Source organism: Pezoporus occidentalis, unplaced genomic scaffold (assembly GCF_034315485.1).
Source record: "Pezoporus occidentalis ecotype Australia unplaced genomic scaffold, CSIRO_AGI_Poc_V1 ctg31, whole genome shotgun sequence".
Classification (NCBI taxonomy): Eukaryota; Metazoa; Chordata; class Aves; order Psittaciformes; family Psittacidae; genus Pezoporus; species Pezoporus occidentalis.
Genome location: NW_026915052.1, coordinates 4,584,881 through 4,605,810, shown reverse-complemented (window position 1 = coordinate 4,605,810; position 20,930 = coordinate 4,584,881). Strand labels below are relative to the sequence as shown.

The 20,930-nt window shown below is 37.2% G+C and overlaps 1 protein-coding gene across 4 annotated transcripts in view; it reads left to right on the top strand.

The window, feature by feature from the left end:
* Positions 1–20,930, top strand: part of PPP1R13B (protein phosphatase 1 regulatory subunit 13B) — a 73,496-nt gene that overhangs the window by 26,254 nt on the left and 26,312 nt on the right. For all 4 annotated transcript variants that reach the window (XM_062628032.1, XM_062628033.1, XM_062628031.1 and 1 more), the window contains exons 2-4: positions 1,726–1,873; positions 8,558–8,677; positions 9,798–9,865. In XM_062628032.1, coding sequence (XP_062484016.1) covers positions 1,726–1,873; positions 8,558–8,677; positions 9,798–9,865 — 336 coding nt within the window. The remainder of the gene's footprint in view (positions 1–1,725; positions 1,874–8,557; positions 8,678–9,797; positions 9,866–20,930) is intronic.

The following is a 20,930-nucleotide window of genomic DNA, read 5'->3' as shown; positions in this document are numbered from 1 at the left end:
ATCACTGGTGGTAGCAGCAGTGATTTGTGTTATACCTTAGTTACTAAACTGTTCTTATCTCAACCTGTGGGAGTTGCATTCTTTTCGATTCTCCTCTCCGTCCCTCCGAGAGCAGGGGGAGGGCAAGAAAGGGGGGGAAGTGAGCGAACGAATTACCTGACTGGGTTTAAACCACGACAATCTGAAAGAACTTTCTTTGCCGACAAAATTTTGTCACATTCTGTAGGGACGTATATTATTGTGGTATCTTTGTCTTCTTAAACATTACAGTAGCTCTTGTTTACAGGAAAGTATTTTGACTACAGATGGGAAATTCAAGTGCAGAGAATTAAAAGCACCTGTTTAATTTTAAGCAGGTGCTTAGGGTGCGTTATCTTTCAGAGGCTTTAGTGTAATGTAGGAATACTTGTCTTTGAATACAACGTTTATTGGTTCTCAACACAGGAAAAAATAAATCACTGCAGCACCATTGTATTAGGACTTTGTTTCTTGGTAGAAAGTTTATCTTTTCCTTTTAATGAGCCCCTCAGCTGTTAACTATACACTTCCAGCATTTGAAGTAAATTACATGAGGGCCTACAGAACAAATAAATGTAGAATACTGCATAAGGCGATGGACCTTAGTAAGGGGAATGTAGCAAATGAACATATTATTAATGATCATATCATAATATGTAGGCACCAGGGGGGTGAGGTCTGTTAAGTTAACGTAAACAGTTTTTGAGTATTTCACTTTATGGCAAGTTACATCTGCTAACATGAAGAGGGATGGGAATATCTCTAGGTAGATGTTTGTGAAGACATGCATTTAAGGTGCAGCAAGGAACTGGAACAGAAGTTTACAGCAACCCATAGTGCTAGGCTTTTTCCTTTATAGATTTCACCCCACTTTTCCTTCTTTCTGTTTTCCTTGATGTCAAGTCATTGTGAATGTTGTAAAGAGTTGGGGGGAGGGGAAGAAAAGTTATTTTCTGTTTTGTGGGTACTTTCCAGCTGGAGCGGCTGGGAGCAGTTACTAGAGGTAAAACAGTCTTTTGATGTTGTAACAGTGAGTACCACTATGGTGAGGTTGCATCTACATCCAATCAACAGAGCAAGCTCTGGGGGTAGGGCCAAAGAAGTACAGATAGAACTGACTTTTCAGAGGTTTTTAGTTCTAGCAAAGTATATTGAAAAAATACAGCTTGACAAAATGTAACTCTTTTCCTCTCCCTATTTTTCTTTAAAACTCTGAGGTTTACCATTTAACCAAAGGTTTGCAATTCAACCAAATGTAACTCTTATCTTCAGACAATTGCAAGTGACATCCATCATGCAAAGGGTTGGCACCTTCAGGTTACTTTGCGGAAGTACGAATTCATTTGCAACATTGAAATGTTATCATTTCAAGCATCTAACATAGCCAAAACTTGTTCCTTCTGTCCCAGGTGTATTTTCAGACAGAACTAAACCATTTCAACTGAAGCCTTTAACCCCCCCCCCCCCCCCCAAAAAAAAAAAAAAACAACACAACCAAAAAGTCAGTTCAGTGCACTGTCAAAAAATTTCAGCACAAAGGAGTAAAGCTTTGGCAAAGTTACAAGAAACTGAAAACTACTTTGATGGACTGTGGCAACCAACCATAAGCATACATTAGCATTTACAGGGGGATTATAAATTTTACCCATAATCTTATTCTTGGCTTTTTTTTTCTTTCTTTAATATTCGGCTTTTTTTTTCTTTCAGATGATTTTAACTGTGTTTCTGAGCAACAATGAACAGATTTTGACAGAAGTTCCAATTACACCAGAAACAACCTGTCGTGATGTAGTAGAGTTCTGCAAAGAGCCTGGAGAAGGAAGCTGCCATCTGGCTGAAGTGTGGCGTGGAAATGGTAAGTAAACTGTTCAGTGGAAATTGATTTAAATATATGTACCAACTATAAAAAAGGTAAGACTGACTTTTCAATATTAGTGATTTCAAATTATACTTTTTTTTCCTAGCAAACTTTGATGCAAAGCATGGTAATTCAGTATCTGTAGAGATTAATGCAAATCTTGACTTTTTTTTTTTTTTTCTTCTCAGATGGAATATTTGATGGAATGCATGCATAAGATACATTGGTGTTCTGTATTTCAGTTTTTCAAATTACGTAAATGAAGTATACAGTATCCCCGCCTTGAAAAAAAGAAAGGGGGGGAGGGTGTTTGTGTGTATTTTCACTTCTAGAAGCCATTTATTTCAAATAGGCATGCAGCATATATTGGGTGGAGGGTATTTAAATGACAACACAGAAGCTCAGTGATCTTCTCTTACAGTCAGTGGATGCAGATTACCACCTGCATGCTTTCAGATCCTGGTACCTCACTTAGGCATGTGATCCCAACCTGAAATTTATGAATGGGTATAGATCTTTTTCCTTCTGTGTCATGAACAGCAGATGTTCTGCAGACAGAATTGTGCCAGAATTGGACATAGTATCTCCAGTTTCTTTGTGAACATTTTGTCCCAAGTATTTGATAACCTTCCTTAGGGCAAGTAGTAGTGCCCGTATCCCGTGTTACAAAATAATGGGATGAGCAGTTCTTTTCAGGAGTGCATCAAAACAGTCCTATTATGTATTCTGTTCCTAGATGGATTCTTGTGATTGCATATGTATTACAGCCTCCAGGTTATAGTATATCAGTGTACGGATGAGAGTAGAATCGGTGGATGGCTGAGTATAACATTTAGGCAAGTTCTTATCACTTAAGTTACTAAGGTCAGCCCTGCTTAAGCTGTTTGTTACCTTTTTTTATATGAAGAATGGGGAGGTCATAACTTGATATTGAATTCTTAAATTTTACTTAGAGGTGTTTTATTTTGCTCAGGGTTTTTTTTTGTCAGACAAAATGGGCATTATTCATATGCCTTTGGAGCTTTGAAGTATTAGCAACCTAGAATATTTTCCTCCTGGGGAAACTGTTTTTCTTTTCTAAACTGTTTTAAGACTTTGTAAAGGGAGAGGATTCCTCAAGAAGCCATTTCCTAACTGGATGAGAATTCAAATATCCCTAATATTTCCAGTCACTTCTCTGTGAAAGTGTACATGTATGGTATGATTTGTTCTTCTGCTTTTACAATACTTTGAGGATGTACTTCTTAAAAAATACAGCAAATGTTGTCAACTAGCTTCAGAGGATTGCTGGAAACCAGAAAAGTGATCCACAGCATCTTTGTCGGACACTTAGACCATGCAGCTCTGGCAGATGCAAGCACATGATTTCTATAATAACTTCTACGATGGAGAAGGTGTATTTGTGGATGTAATATATCTCAAAGTGTTAGATACATAAAGCTAAAAGTTTCTAGGAAGTGCAAAATAAAACTTCTTCAGGAAGTTGTGATGGAGAGACTAAGACTAAATTTTGGGTACCTACCCCGTGAATTATGCATCTTTGGTCCCACTATAGTCAGTGGAGATCTAGATATTACTGTAAGTAGAACATGGAGGTCACTGATTTCAGCTAGTTGTTATCTGTTCCATTTTGAGCATTGGACCTCACCCAGTTTTCTGAAGTAGACATCTATATACAAATGCCTCCATTCAGGAGCAGAGTCCTGCCCGAATCTTCTATGTATTGAATGGGTTTGTCAGTCTTTCCAAAATGGCTTTGTGGCTCCAAGTTGCTTTAAAAACTTGCATGTAGGTGCTTTCACAAACCTAACTTCACTTGCTAAATACCAAAGGTCATAACTACATAAATCTATTCAGCTGAAAGCGTGGAACAGAAAAGACTAGAGAGAAGGACAGAAAAAAATTAAACACTTACATATGTTTCTGGATCTCTGACATGCCTGTACTGCCAGCAAAAAGGAGTTCTGCACATTGATTTTAAATCTTTCTGACAGGAATTCCAGCACAAGCACACAAGCATTTTGTTTGTTGCTCTTAAATGTAGGATACTGTTAACACACACACAGCCCCACACTCACCCCCTGGGTTTTGGTGGCCTCATCTTATTGCCTCAAAATGTAGGGTATATAAATTTCTCAGTGAAGCAACCTGATTTTTTTTTTTTAATGATTTTTAAAATATGTTAATTTTTCCCTCAGCTGCTGCTGAGAGCTGAATTGAACTCTTTCCCCTGAAGTTTTTAAAAGTAGTTTTGCCTGGAGCAGAAATCTGATGCAGAAAACATGTCTAAACAGTTAAATGCAACAGATACAACAAGAAAAAACTTAAACTATGTTTCTGAGTGGGAAGTGTAAAGCAATTTGCAATGAAATTCTGGCATGTTGTGCCAGTGAAAGTGTGGGGTTTTTTTTTCTTCTAATACGGTGTCTCTGACCCCTCAACCCTTATCCTCAAGAGAGGGCTACAGATGTTTTTCAGTGGACATTTTTGAAAGTAAAATTAAAACTAGAAGTTAATACAGAAAATCATGGGTTGAATAAATACATTAGCTTTTGTCATACAAGTGTTTTTTTTTTTTGTTGGTAGTCTCTCTATGTTGCACAGATGAGCAATCATAGCTCTCACTGACAAGAGTGCTGTCATATCCGTCCTCTTGTGAATGTGCTTAATTCCTCCATTCTGTAGGTTGCCACAGCCTCTTCTAGGTAGCCCCACTGAATAATACATGTCTACTCAAATTCAAAGCAATAGGGCTTGTATATTGTAGTTTTATTATCAGGTACAAAACCCAGTTTGTGTGCCCAGAAGCTTGTCCATTTCCTAAACTCTACCCATCTAACAAACTACTGTCTCTTCTAACAAACTTTCTCTTCTGAATGAGAAATACTTAATATTATTTCTAGAGGATGGCAGAGACAATTTGTCTTCCAGAAAAATGTTATTAAAATCTGTGAAAGTTTTACTTCAAAATTTACATAAGATTTCAAGCATTCAGAGGAGGATTACAATAGCTTAGCTGCTGGAAAACGTATTTGTTTATTATGTTAGCTTTTCTCTCTGCTTTTTTGTGTGACAAAGAAATGGTTGAGGAGCTTCCCAAGCATTGTAAAATAGTTTAGGTATTGTTTGTGTTAGGGTTAAGAAACTGATTCTTCTTAGAGCTGTATGACATAAACATTTGGTTTATTTGTGTTTCATTTTTGTACTTCATTCTGTGTTCCCCCTTCTTTCTAGTTTCTTGAGGTGAGTAATAGTTGAAAAAGTCTCTGTGTCTGATGTTTTAGTACATTGTGCTTTGTCAGTGTGAAGCTTTCTCTGTTTGCATGGATTTCTCATGCTGTTACAGGAAAAAAAAACACCAGAATGTTCTTCCTCGTTCCCCAACTATTGCAAATAGCAGGGAGGAAAGACAGCTGTGATGCTAGGAGCTTGTGTTTAAGAGAGGATGGATTTCAACCTTTTAAATCCACCAAGTACTTAATTATTCACTTAATTGACATCTGGAATGCCCTTCAGCAATTGGTATTATTTGATCTTCCTCAATTTAGTGGTAACATAGAGACAAGTGGCTCTGAAAGAGAGAGTTACTTACTGCAAGTGTACTTCAGCAAACCTGAGGGGGGAAAAGACTAATTTCTGATCTTGCAGTGAACTCCCCTACTACAGAGACAATCCATTTCTCAGTATTGTGTTTTCATGTACAGCAGGCATAAATGTGTTTGTTACAAACAGCAGGATACTTATAATCAGGATTAGATGGGCTTCTGAAGTAGTGAAACTTTGTTTTAAATAGTGGACATAGAGTTCTAACAGAGAGGTTTTTTGCAATTCTCTTCTAAAACATTGATTCAGTATCTGTGTTCTGGTCTTTCAGGGTGCTTCAGACATTTCAGAATAGTTAAAACTAGCCCATCCTCAAAACTTTGTACTTGAAAGGAAAAGAGTCTAGCTCAGATCTCAAAAGTCTTCCAGAATTTCCATCCAGCTTAAAATCTGAAGCAGTTTTTGCAAATAATGATGGATATATGCATATGATGGTCTTCCATTTAGTTATTAATGAAAACATTCTCTAGATAATTGTTTTTAATGTGGTGTTCATGTACAGGGATCCAGCCTGTTTATTATTACTCTACACCCGTTCTCCTGTTTCACCTTTTCTTCATTCTCCTATATTTAAACTTAATAAAATGGAAGTTTGAAATAGTATTGTGAAACAATTACTGAGAAGTGTCTCTGAAGCTGTAACAACTGTTATAAAGTTTAACTACAGGTTGGTTGTTTAGGTTTTGATTTTCATCCTTAAAGAACAGGTATTTCCAGAAAATATCTCTGTGCTGTCCTAATTTACAGCAAATATAAGATCGTGCTTTTTCTGCAGTTTTTCTAGACTTAGAGGATTTTAACTGAATGAAGGGATGGGGACTTCAATTGTCATCATGTCTTGTGTCGAGTGTTAATGTCCATATCTTCTTTCTTTCTTTTCTGAATGTGTTTCATGTAGCTAAGTTGTGCAGGATAATTAGTGCTGCTTCATTTTTCTTAAGTGATGATGATGTTGATATTATTTTAACCTATTTTCTAATTTAGGGCAACATATCCCAAAGTTGTTTTTTGTTGCTTTTTGGTTTTTTTTTTTGTAGAAAAATCACAAAAGTAGTTGAACCTGTCTTTCCCATTTCTCTCCATGGTTATATCTGGAAAATATTAGCCTTGATTCTTCAAGGTACATTATGTAAATGAAACCTTTTATTTTATGGCACTCCAGCCTAACCGGGAGCAATGCTGCAGCCACTCCTCACCATTCCAGATTTAGCCCAGCCCTGTTCAGACATCCAGTTTCTCGGTACCTTTTTATTAAGCTTTAGTTTTTGCTAGGGTTAGTTCGAAATTTTTCTGTTTGGGAAAGATTCCTAAAGATTATCTTCTGGGTCCCTGAACTAAACCATGTTAAAACTTTTACGCTCTGATCTTTAGAAGACTTATGCTGAAGTCGTAGTGGATATGCTTCAAAGTGCTTGAAATCTTACTTTACTTTAGGAGTTGAAAAACCTGAAAATCATGTTTTTAAAATTCCTTTTCAAGAACTGAGTTGTAGTAGGGCCCTGACCTTGTTCATGTGTGCGTAAACACTATTGACAGTGGCTCTTGGAGTCTACTTGAACGAGGAACAGCAAAATGCAAAGATAAACTTCTATCTTTTTAAATCCAGGTGTTATGGGGGCTTGGGGCAGGGAGCGTGCTGTGTTAGGAAGATGAGTAACCAGTCAGCTGATGAATATAACTAGCATGTGGTTTAAATGACCCTTCCCCACTGAAAACAGCTAGATTGAGTGTGGTGAATTTGTGCAAATCATTATACCTATTTGAAGTCACAGATTCTGACAAGACACTTGTGAATCAAGCCATGAAAATGTATTGTTTCTTAAATATGACGAGTATCCCAAGTGTATCAAGGCATGTATACATTATGTAGTTCATAATACACATAAATTTAGGTAACTTTCATTATAAAAAGGTATATTTGCGATGTGGTTTTCCCAAGCTTTCACCAAGATACCTGTTATATCTTTCAATCATTTTGTCTTCTTATTTCAAACAGGTTGAGTATGAAATGGATAACAAATTGTCAGTGGTGCTGTGCCTGGTAGGAGATACTGTGGTTTGGCTTTTGGGGGCAGAGAACATTTTTCTTTTAACAATGAAGAACGCAAATTCGACCTTTTGGTTTCCAGACAAGCCTAATCTCATATTGGTTTGACGTGGTGCTGCATGTAGGAAAGCTAAATGTCTTCTAGTATAATTTTATTCTGATCTTCTAACTCTGTGCTTGGTATTAAATCTTAAAGGGGAGATTTTCTTACCCTAAAACTTTTAAAATAAATGCAAGTATAATTATGGAAACATGGGAAACTTTGCTTTTGATTTTTGTTTTTTGGTGGGTTGGTGTTTTTTTTCTTTTTTGGTGAGGGGTTGTTTGGTTGTTTGGTTGGTTTTTTTTTTTTTCATTTTGAAATACTAACTATATAGCATGCAGCCTCCTAGTAATAGTGTATTTGACCAATTTGGAAGAAATAACTACACTATGAGAATGTTTTACATTTCTTTGGAGGAAAACAGAAAGACTTACTGCTGCATAGAACTTGGCCTTTATTTGTTCAAAGATTTGCCAGTAATTCCACATATACTGGAAGTTAATGTCTGGCATAGTGTATTGGGGTGGGAGCACCTGCTCAAGTTCTTAGGAGGTGGAATGTCAGTATAATGGTAAGGCTTTTAGTCTGAGTGGAAACCTGGAGGTTCAAATTGAATTAATCATTTTAATAATAGAACAAAATATCCCTCTGGTGGTGATGGAGAGCAAAGGTGCAAAGATCAGCATTGTGAAAAAGGTTGTGATGAACAATTCCTAAATTAGGGTTTCTAAACACTGTGATTCCTTGTATGGTTTTGAAAACTGGTTATGTACTGCTGTTAAGCAGTGAGCCAGGTTGATAGTAACTGTCTAGCTTTTAATACAATGCAGCTGTTGCGTGTTGGTGCTTTTTTCTTTTCATGATACAAAATGTATCGGATAGGTTCAATTGCTACCAAGAAAGACATTCTGATTCTTCATGAGAGTTGTATTAAACTTTGCTTAATTGAAAATTTTTTATGAAAAGTCTTTTGATCTTTTACTTTTAGAACGCCCCATACCCTTCGATCACATGATGTATGACCACCTACAGAAATGGGGTCCCCGCAGAGAAGAGGTGAAATTTTTTCTTCGTCATGAGGAGTCACCAGCTGAAAGTAATGAACAGAGTAAGTACATTTATCCTGTAATGTTGTAACTTAATCATATTTAGAAATTTTCTCAAGTGAGTTTGAATATCAGTTCATTCAGTGAACTTCAGTAGATGTATGTGTAATACAACTTCCCTATACCAAAACCATTTTGAACCTTTCTCAGTGGCACATATATTGCCATTCTTAAATTCCCTTCTCTAGAATAATTTCTTCTACTCTGTTGAGCAATGTTTTTGTAGTAAAATTGGTTTCTGTTCTGCTTAATTCTGATCCGGAAATGTTGATGGGTATTAGAGGCTTAATGCGTACTTTTTTCTTGTTGAGATTAAGTCCCTATATCTTGAGAAGGTGGGATTGTTCTTTTTGACTGCTCTCTTTCAGTTGCCCACAGAAAAGAATCGGGAAAGTACTTTGACTTCCTTAGAAATTAAAATCTATTTTACAGACATCATTGGCAGAAGTCTCAGTGGCTTTGCTTTCTCAGAACTTCATGTAGATATATTTTTGTAGTGGCAATAATTCACACCTTGAAAAATTGCTTGTCTGCTTGGTTCTGCAGGAAAAGTGTTATATAAAAAAAGTGCTGGATGAAGTGGGGCTTTCTTAAAAGACTTAAATAGAAGGATTTCAGTTTTCTGATCTAGCTAGTATAGACTTAATTTATAGGAAGACTTGAGGCAGTGCATTATATACTAATGGCTGTCAGACTGTCTGGAGCTTAGGGAAGGTATCTTGAAACGAGATGTGTATTTGCATGCTCAGATAATTGTTACTCATTCAACTAATCTGACTACTTCTAACAATTGAATTTCAAATTTTGGCTGAGTCCTTAACTGCTTTGAGCTGAGGTTTCTGGTACGTTCCCTTTCATGACATCGTTGCCTAAACAGAAGTCAGAAAAGCAGAGCTGCATGTCTGTACATTTTACAGAGGAAGTCTGTGAATTAAATGCTTTATTTCTGCTGATTCCACTGCTTACAAAGAACAGCTTAATAAAAAAGAGTTGGTACTAGCAGAATAAAAATTCACAGGTAAAAGTTTTATATGAAAGCCCTTAAAAAGAACAGATTTCAGGAGTTAAAACAATTTGTGTTGAGAACTGAACTTTGCACTAAGAGCGATGCTTTACGTTTAGGTGGACGTCAAGCCCAAAATCAAAGAAATGGCATAAATATACCTATGGAGAAGCGTACAGAGAATGGGGTATGTAATAATTCATACAGGTTTTGGCTCAATTCCACTTAAATATTTGATGTGTTTAAAATTACTGTTAAGATATATTGTGGTGAGAACTGGTGGAAAATATAGAGATCTTGTTCTGTTCTGATTTGGTTTTGTTATAAGGTGAATGGGAGAGTATGGCTTTCATGACTATTCTGAATTTTCTGTCTAGAAAATAAGTTACTTGTGTGATGTGAGAAGCCCCCAGAGTTTTACTAATTACTGCATTTTCTAATCTGTCTTCCTCTGGCTTATTCATCCTGAGTGAAGAAGAAAAAAACAAACCCAAAACAACTGCATTATTCTTTCATACTAATATTTCCTATCCAGATATGTTTTCTTGTTTGATTTATCTCACTGGTACTGATTTATGACATAGCTGTGTTAATACATAAGAATGTATCTGTGGATTGCAGTGTTTTCAGATGCTGGTAGAAGAGGTTGCATACCCCTCAGAATCACCTCTTCATACTATTTTTTTTTTTTAATGCCCTTGGTTAATTTCTGTGCCTGGTTTTTGTTAGTTAGTTTTGGGGTTTGGTGGTTTTGTTTGGTTTTGTTTTGGGTTTTTTTACTAAAATATGTCTAGATTTCTAGTTTAAAATAGGTATTACATACTATAGGCAACCTGTTCAGTGGCATTTAGTGAATCCTGGTTAGAACATCCTCTCTTTTACAAGTAAAATGTAGTACTTCTCTTTTGGAATTACCATGGCTTAAAAACCTCTACTGCTGAGATGAAACTCACTTTACTTGTCTCTCTTCTCATTCTCAATGATAATGAAGACTCTACAGAGCATATTCTGCTCTCATTTGCTCAAGGCCATTCTCGTGCCTTTGCTGAGGCACTGTACCTATAGTTGACTATTTTTAAACCTTTTAAATCTCAATATAAAGATTTGAGGATCACTAATTCATTGTTATATTGCCTCTATGAAGCACTGTCAATTTCCAAGGACATCTAGGGCTCTTTCTTAGGGTAAAATGATGCCTAAAAAAGTTTAAAAGCAAAAAAATCAGGTTTTCAAGCTGAGATGTCTTAAGGAAAAAAAAAGCTAAAATGTTAATAATTGTGCAGGTTAAACAGTTCTATGCTTGTATATTGCCTGATAACTGGTATCTAACAGTCACACGTAAAAACAGTGCAACAACAAAATTGTTTAGTTTGCAGCTCTTAGCAGCTTGTTTTGTGTATGGCGTGTGGGTCTAGTGGAAGGAATTTTTTTCCCTATTCAAAGCAGTTAATCATGTATTGCATCCTGTGTTCCTTTTCTGTAGAGAACCCTAGCTGCTATCCTCTGCTGAGTGGATCCCTTTATCCTGCATCCATTGTCATACTGACAATGTAGTGAGATCATAGTGCTATAATGTGCTAGAGGAACGTAACTCTTTCATGACCTCCACTGGCTATTTCTCCATTCCTTCATTTGAGACATAACATCTTTGGAAATCAGATCTAGCATGTGCATTATACTTACAATCTCACTTCTTAGCAGCACTAAAGTGTATGATAGCATGGCTTTTTATTTAGTTCAAATTGCTGTTAATTTTTATGGGTAAAGCTCAGACCTTTAATAAAACTGATACCATTCAGTATCTATTTAAAAAAAAAATAATGAAGTTTTGCCACAAAGTTAAAGTTTTATTAGGGAACTGGTCACTTCAAAATGGACTTTCACCAAGTTTAGGAAACTATTAAAACACAAGACAAAAGCCTGAAGGGTTTATATTAATGTAACTTGTGGTGAGTTTTATACCAAAAATGGTACAAAGTAGGCCTTGAAAGTGTATAAAACTCAGATTTTTCAATTGTGCCAAGTTTTAAATCAGAGGGGGAGGGGAAAAAAGAGGTGGCTTCAGGATCAAGGACTTAATCAGCTTACATTTACGTAATGCATTAGGCTTATTCACTGTTACTGGCATTCTGAATGTTAGGCTAGCTCTCAAATCAATACAAACCAATGGAACACTGAAGACAGCTCAAATTTTATCAAATATTCTGCATTCAGGTATATTTTTATTATGTGTACTGTTTTAATGATGAAATAATTTCTTTTTACTGAACAACTAGATAGAGCTGGAAGTGTGACATACATAAGAAACTTTAAGATGAATGTTTGCTTTAAAGTTTGAATCAATAGTCTTGAAAAAAATGATGTGCAGTCTGTCTGGAATTTGGATAAACCTATTAATTGTAATTTTGTCTTATGCAGTATGATTTTTTTTGTGTGCATCCTTTAAAATAACGTGTGCTTGATCAGCAATTAATAATGGTTAGCTAAAAAACACATTATATAAATGCTTAAATTTTAAGAGATTAAATTCAAAACAAAGATATAGAGGGAATAGGCTAGGTCTCTTTATAAACAGTGAAACGTACATTGTTGTAGAAAGAATACTTACCTGTAAGTGCTCATCTAAGAGCTTTGCATTCTGCATAACAGTCTAAAGGAAAAACTATGTGAGATTTTGTAAATTAACAAGTTCTCTTATTTGTGAGGTGAACTTTTGGGGTTTGCTTTTGTTTACAACTTTCCTTCCTAGAAGTGGAATTATGCCTGATCTCTTTCTGCCACTCACAAAGATATAGATATGTGGAGGTAAGACTTACATAACTGGACATTTCCTTTTGACAGGGAGATTGGACAGTGTCTGAAGACGTATTCTCTTCAAGAAGAGAATCTTCTTCCTTTCTTTTGCATGTGTAACTGAGCCAGTTGGATTTGAACACAAGCTGTAAAAACGGAAATTCAAATTAAATATTGGGGAAAATGTTTTCTTGAGAAGAGTAATGGATGTTGGAATAGACTGTCTGGTTGCTGTGGAACCTCTATCTTAGAATCATGGAATCATAGAATAGTTAGGGTTGGAAAGGACCTTAAGATCATCTAGTTCCAACCCCCCTACCAAGGGCAGGGACACCTCACACTAAACCATCTCACCCAAGGCTCTGTCCAACCTGGCTTTGAAGACTGCCAGGGATGGAACATTCACAACTTCCCTCGGCAACCCATTCCAGTGCCTCACCACCCTCACAGTAAAGAATTTCTTCCTTATATCCAATCTAAACTTCCCCTGTTTAAGTTTTAACCCTTACCCCTTGTCCTATCACTACAGTCTCTAATGGAGAGTCAATCCCCAGCATCCCTATTAGGCCCCCTTCAGATACTGGAAGGCTGCTATGAGGTCTCCACGCAGCCTTCTCTTCTCCAGGCTGAACAGCCCCAACTTTCTCAGCCTGTCTTTATACAGGAGGTGCTCCAGTCCCCTGATCATCCTTGTGGCCCTCCTCTGGACTTGTTCCAACAGTTCCACGTCCTTTTTACGTTGAGGACACCAGAACTGCACTCAGTACTCCAGGTGAGGTCTCACAAGAGCAGAGTAGAAGGGCAGGATCACCTCCTTCGACCTGCTGGTCACTTTCCTTTTGATGCAGCCCAGGATACAGTTGGCTTTCTGCGCTGTGAGCGCACACTGCTGGCTCATGGTCATTTTCTCATCGACCAACACCCCCAAGTCCTTCTCCTCAGGGCTGCTCTGAATCTCTTCTCTGCCCAACCTGTAGCTGTGCGTGGGATTGCTCTGACCCAGGTGTAGGACCTTGCACTTGTCATGGTTAAACTTCATGAGGTTGGCATCAGCCCACCTCACAAGTGTGTCAAGGTCCCTCTGGATGGCATTCCTTCCCCCCAGCGTACCAACTGAACCACACAGCTTGGTGTCATCGGCAAATTTGCTGAGGGCGCACTCAATCCCACTGTCCATGTCAGTGACGAAGATGTTAAACAAGACCGGTCCCAACACCGATCCCTGAGGGACACCACTTGTTACTGGTCTCCAGCCGGACATTGAGCCATTGACCACAACTCTTTGCATGCGGCCAGCCAGCCAGTTCTTTATCCACTGAGTGGTCCATCCATCAAATTGATGTCTCTCCAATTTAGAGACAAGGATGTTGTGTGGGACAGTGTTGAATGCTTTGCACAAGTCCAGGTAGATGACATCAACTGCTCTACCCCTGTCCATCAGTTCTGTAGCCCCATCATAGAAGGCCACCAAATTGGTCAAGCAGGATTTGCCCTTAGTGAAGCCATGCTGGCTGTCACCAAGCACCTTGTTGATTTTCATGTGCCTTAGCATGCCTTCCAGGAGAATGTGCTCCAAGATTTTGCCAGGCACAGAGGTGAGGCTGACTGCTCTGTAATTCCGCAGGTCATCCATTTTCCCCTTCTTGAAAGTGGGGGTTATATTTCCCTTTTTCCAGTCATCAGGAACTAGCCAAATCAATTTCTGATCAGCGTGAACTGCTCTGAGCAGGGGTTACTGAACCTTCAGGGTAACTTCCAGAGGCTCTTTTCTACCTACCTATTCTTGATTCTGTGATCAGTGGCCATGAAACAGTGGTCATACAACGTTGGGGTCTTGTTTGCTTCCCAGTATTTTAGGTTGTGATACAAGCGTCATCCTGCAGAAGCAGCGGCCACCTGAAAACAGTGAGACAGATGAAATACAGTTGTAACCACTGGGGGTCAGTGGTAGACAGGAGAGGGACTGGGGAGCCACCAGTCGTGCTGCAGTCACCAGCCATCAATAGGAAAAGTGGGTAAGTACTTAAAGGAAGTTCCAGAAAGAGGACTGGCTGGCTGATGGTGGTTGTCCAGATGAAAAGGTAATGAGATAACAATTTTTTTGAAGATAAGGAAACAAGAAAGCAGATGCAGCTCAGGAGAAAAAAAGGATGAGATAAAGGAACATGATGAAAGTAAAGTGGATTTGAGTAGAAGTAGACTAGTGTGATGAAAACAAGCCTCTGGAAGTTACCCTGAAGGGGTTCAGTAACCCTTGCTCAGAGCAGTTCACATATATGATGATAATACTCGTTTTCTGTAGTTGGTTCAAATTGGTTTTCTATTTGATAATTTGCTTGGGGAGCATAAAATGGCAGCTTGTGGTCTCCTGTACCATTTTCTCTTTATTTTTGCTGTTTCTAGTATTAAAATTGCTTCCCCAATTTAAAAAGACTGATATCAATAAGCTTTTTCCCTGATGGGTATTGACTGAAGCTTTTGACAAGAAATACAAAATGGAGCCTGATTTTTTTTTTTTTTTTTTTATTGCTCACTATGAAATTTGTGCTAGCTTTAGTGTAAAAGAAACTTGTGTAGAAGAAAAGTTCACCATCGTCTCACACTAGAAAGTCATAGTCCTGTACGTTTTCTTAGTCTTGAAGCTTTGACCAGTAGATAAAGGTGAGAATTAAAATTCTATGCTGATTACATAACAGAACTGAACTCCATTATTTCTATTCAGGTAGTTCACAACAGGTAGTCCAACTGTTTTAGCATCAGGTGGCCATTACACTTTAATGCTGGGGAAATTGCTCGGGAAACTTCCGTTAACAGATAAACTTAAAACTTCTTCATATATGTACACATAAAGCAGCTTTGAATACTACTGGTTTACCTTAGGAGAGCAATCTGTTGCTGATAGAGAGTAGATGTAGCCGTCTGATGCAGTCAGTCTCTATCATATTCCATTGTGACAGTAGTAAAGCTACATTGATTTTGAGTTCATGTGGTATGGCTTGTCAAATTCTAGGTTTAGAGTTTAGATAGGTTTACATGTGGTGACAAAATCCTTCAGTATAGCTGTATGCTGTTCATTAGCTTTAATGATTCATCCATACAAGTGCAATAAAAGGCATTAAACATCTAATACACACTTTGTCATCTATTTCTTATGACATATTTTTTAAAATGCATTCTGAGAAGTGTCTGATAAAGTATTTCACTTGTGCAAGTATACTTGTGAACCCCCATTCAGCCATCTTTGGAAATTCTTTAAGGTTTCCTTAGCCTGTTGACAAGGACATAAAAAAAAAATTGTGAGGAAAGAGGCAAACAAGTTAAATTTTTAACAAAAGTAGTAACCCCTAGAGAGAAGAAATGGTGAAGGATAAAGAGCTTAGTCTGGAATAGAAGTTGTTCTTCACACCTGAGGTGCAAATTGAATTTAATATAAGCTTGTAAGTATTAAGTATTTTCTGTTTGTAACATTGAACAATGTATTTGGAAGAGGTTGCCATTCATGTGAGACAGGTTTTAATCAAATTTGTTTAAAATGAACAAATAACTGAGTCTCTGGAAATCTAGATTCACTTAGGGGTGCCATAGTAAAGTCTAAGCAATGAATTCCATTAAAAGATGGTTAAAAAAATTAGGCACAAGGAATTCTAACATTTTGCAGAGAAGGAAAAAAACTGAAGAAATTTGCTTGTAGGCTGCCTGGAACATTTTGACCATGTAAAAACCCCTAGTAATCGGCTCAAATTTTTCATAATTTTCTGTTGCAACTTTCTGTGTTGCTTTTGTTAAGGAGACGAAAATAGCTGTATCTGCTACTTCAGTCAAGGGTGTTCCCTTTCCTAAGACATACATTCCTAGAATCATTTTCACCCGTCAGAGAAGGAGCCTTGCCACCCCTACAGCAGTCTTCTGCACTGTCAGATTTCTTGTTCAAGCCCTGGATCAGCTTAATAGAGTATGGATTCTCCTTGGACGGATACAGTTCTTCATAAGTCTGTCTAAAGCACCTTCCAGACAGCTGGCAGAATCTTGCAGTTCAAAAAATAGAAAAACTAATCCAGTTAAAGGCTTAAGGAAAAAAAGAATGAAATTAGGAAGTGTATGGGGGCGGGGGGGGGGGAAGTATAGTCAAAAGCTAATTTTAATGTATCCAAATAGTTTTTGAATTCTTGCTGGACTAGAAATCCCAGTCTCTTCAAACCTCAGTAAATGATAGTTACATAGGGTAAGATCTCTACCACACTAAGTAACTGAGATCTGTAAGAAAGAACTTCTATGAAACTGTAGGTAGTTCAAATGCTTCTGACCTCGTACCTCACTCTAAGGCCTCTTGTAAACTTTTCAGGCAGAATCACATCATTCTTGGATTTGGCAAGTCATGAACACTGTTGTGACATGTCCTGTGTGATCTCAAATATATTCCAGTTCATAATGAGCAAAGTTACTAGATGCTTACATTTTATAAGAATAATTTGATACCATGCAATTTTCCTGTTACAATTTTAATTATGATAGCATTAGTTTATTACTAATATTAGCTTTTAATATCTGACTTAATTTGTTTTGAGGAGCCTAACATTGTTTGTCTTGCTGGGAACAAGAAACACTCTTGGAACACACTTGGAACATTGCAAAAGGACGATTTTCTTTCTTGCCTTCTCCATGTATTTATATAATCTTTGATCTCTGTCACTCTAGATATCAAATATCTACCAGTATGACTATGGATATGACAGGTACTCACCATAAACAGACTTGTGGTATACGGCCACTCACATACACTCACTTGTAGTATACAGACTTCATAGTTCTGCTACTCTTCTGGGCATCAGAAATAGTTCTGCTCAACAAGTTACAGGGAAGAAAGGTATGGTTTTCTAGTCTGTAACAGTCAACAGGTGGCTTCCCGTTTTTTCAGAGGAGGAAAGACCTAAACTGGGCTCTTTACTCAATCTAGACCTTTAGATTCTACTTTTACAGGTCTGACTTTGCTTTTCCTCAAGCATGGCTCTGCAGTTTTACAATAATACTTAATTGTGTATGTCCATGGAAGTGAGAGGATGAAAAGTCCTCTTTGCTTGCTTAACCTCTAACTGTAGTACTTACTTTAATATATTTGCATTGTGAACATGGAGCTATACAATTGACTCTCTTCCCTAAATTTCTAACTAAGTAGAGCATGTGGAGAACTGCCTCCAGTTGTCACTGCACACATAGATCCTGAGATGCTTGGCCTTTATATAAAGGTAGAATAGAATAAATGAGTGCTTCAGCTGACACATAAGATTATACACGTTAGCTCATAAAGTAAATGTTACTTAAAAGAGTTCATTTGTTATTTTTCATGAAGTACTGCTGGGCTTTCACAGTCCTTACACTGGCACTGTAAACTTCAATGCCTTTTGTCGTAGTTGTATCCTTTTACAGTCACATGAGAATTGTTTTTAGTTAAGCCATATATTTTAATATTAAGTTACTGTATGGGAAGATGGAACTTGTATTTTCTTTTATTTCTGCAGTTCCTTGCAGGAGACAGATTATGAAATTCACTGTGGCCATGCAGAGCTCTAAGAGCTTAATTGCAGAAGCTTGAGAGTTTAGCTTTCCAAGCAGCTTTCACTTCTGCTTGGGAAACTCTTCTTCTACTTACCAGGCCAAGGTACTTTTCAGGCCACCTTTAGAGTTCTCTCTTTTATGTAGCTATGTCATCTGAAGATTAGTGTTGCCTCTTATCTTTTCAAGAGTCTCTGTGGCTTTCCTTGTGCAGTGCTGCTGTGGCCTCCTTTCTCTGACACATATTTCCATGTTCACTGACTTGTTCATTTAGTTTCCTGTCCATCTAGCCTTTGGACACCTAATATACCTGTTTGCCACCTTCATGTTTTTCCCAGGCAAGTGAACTTTTCCATTTCTCTATTGTCTCTGCACTTGCCTCAAGTTCCAATTGTTGTTAGGTTTGTTCCCCCTACAGCCTTCCTCAGATCAAAGCGGAGAAAATGAAAGACCCTTTGGCTAATTTAGGAGCAAGGAGTTGAACTTGTTTTTCTTCTCTTGTTCCCACTGGATGATCTTACTCTCAGCTCATACCTTTTCTTGTTTGCTAAAAATAAGCCTGTTCTTTACACGGCTGGAATACTCACTGTATTATGCTTGGGCATACAGTTCTTCATTAAGTGTCCTTATGGAGACCCATTTGGCTGGATCTCTTCTGTAAGTGCACTGAATCATGTTTGAATTACTTTCTTGAAAGAACGAAGAGAGGGTGAACTTGCATGTAATTTGTGAATTTGACAAGGTAAATTACAGCTTTTTATGGTTTTTATCTTCCACAATATTATAATTTTTAGATAATTAAGAAATTTTTAATGTGGCTTAGTATTTTCTTTAGTGTTCAAAAAGTCTTAGGTCTAGGTTTTTTTGCTATAGTCTTCTTTGACTTGCAGCTTCTTGACTTATGCTGTTATACACATGCTTTGGCTTTATTGCTGGCTCATGCTTTTATCTTGTGTGCAAGATTTAAGAAAAGTATGTAGGGAAAAGTATACGGCAAACACTGGAAAGGTTATTTGCATGGGACTGTAGTATCTATTCTGACTGTACTGTTTGCCTTTTATCTCAGACAGTCTCTATTAATAAGGGAACTGTTAAATTTCAGGTAGGATGGTTTTCTGTCACTTGAAACAGTAAAATTAAATACCAGCAGTAATGGTTTTCCTGATCTTTTTGGTATTCAGTTTTTGCACCGAGTTGGTAATACCACAGAAATTCAAATGGAACGAATAATTCATGTGGTTTTGAAGCTAAATTGTCTGTATGCTTATATCTCCAGTTTGACCTGATAACTGCAAAAGAACTGTGTATTGGGCAACATTTTCCATTGAATATGAAAAGTGGAATGGATCAGCCTGATCGTAGTTGACAGCTGGCTTGATCTTGCAGTGATTAGGTCTTTTACTGCTGGCAAAATCCACTAGCCTTTTCCGTTAGCTGATTGTTGATGAATGCAGAGACACAGCTTTTCATATTGATAAAGACTTTGGGGAAACATTTATTTCATATAGAATAAGATTAAAAAATATCCTACCTCCTATTGATTTCACTGAGACAAAAGGACGTGTAGAAGCTCCTAAGACATTTACAGTTGTTTGCTGTGAACAAGCCAAATCGAGTTAAACTATTGCAGCCAGAAAGTAACAGAAACATGGAGTTGAAGCATGTTGAAGCAATGCAAATGTTTGCAGCTGATGGGCAGTGCTGCAAAATAAAGATGTGCTCTCTTACAATTACATGGGAAAATACCAAACAGGTAATTAATTCTCAAATTTAGTAGTGGACATGTTATTTAAATACTATGTAGCTTTTGCACTTTAAATGATTGTGGGGTTTGTTGTCACATGGATGGAATGCAGACTAGTTTGGGTTTTGTAATGCCTTATCTCTGAATTGAAATCCTAAACTAATCAGATTTTGTTACGTGTGTTTGCGGTAATTCTTAAGTTTTAAGACCTTATTGAAAGCTTGTTACTTCAAAATGTCATGGTCAGCTTTTGTTTTAACTCCTCTGGTTTTATAGGAAGTGCCAGTCATACACCAAGTTTCATAACATCTTTCAATTCCAAGGTACATATTTTCAGTGCTTTCGTACTGGAACATTTTGCAATTGATTTATTCTGTTGTTCTTGTATGATACATCCTCACAGAAAAACTTCGTATCGAAACAATTACTTCTGAGCAGAATAAATAGTTTATCTTAATCATACTTAGCTATTCTATCAGAATGTTACTTTTCTAAAAAATCCAGAAAAACACAGTTCCAAGACTATTTTCAAGGGCACTTAGTGTGTTTCAACATCTATTGTAACATGTCTTTTAAAATCGCTCTGAGTAAAAGGATTGGTATTGTGAACAGGTCTGAAGTTTTGTGCACAACTGATCTGTCATTTCTATAAGAATGCATAATTTCAGATAATTCTTTTTTGTTAGGGAATGACGATATTTTGATTAATTTCAACTACTGAGTGTTCTAGCTGATACTGAGGTTAATATAAACATGCTTAAGATTTCTGTGGCTGTTGAATAGTGTCTGCAAGCGCAAGGAAGAAAGTCTCTTAAATAAATGATTTCTAGATACTACTTTCCTATGGGGTAGAAGTGAATTATAAGCAGCTCATTTCATATGTAGCAGATGTTCAATATATACTTAAATCCATTTCTAATTTTGAAAATCTATTTTACCATTGTTTTGGTTTTTGTTCTGCCTGTTCTTAGCTATCCTCTGCAAAATAGAGGACAGCCTCCCTTGTAAGGTTTCTACGGAAGCGATATGGGAACAGGAAATCTGGAACCTGTGGCTTACACTAAATAGACTTAATAATAATATTATATAGAGTGACTTTTATTAGCATCAGCAAATTGGAGAAATTGCTAACAAGGTGGTGTAATTCATGAGAGATATTAAGTTT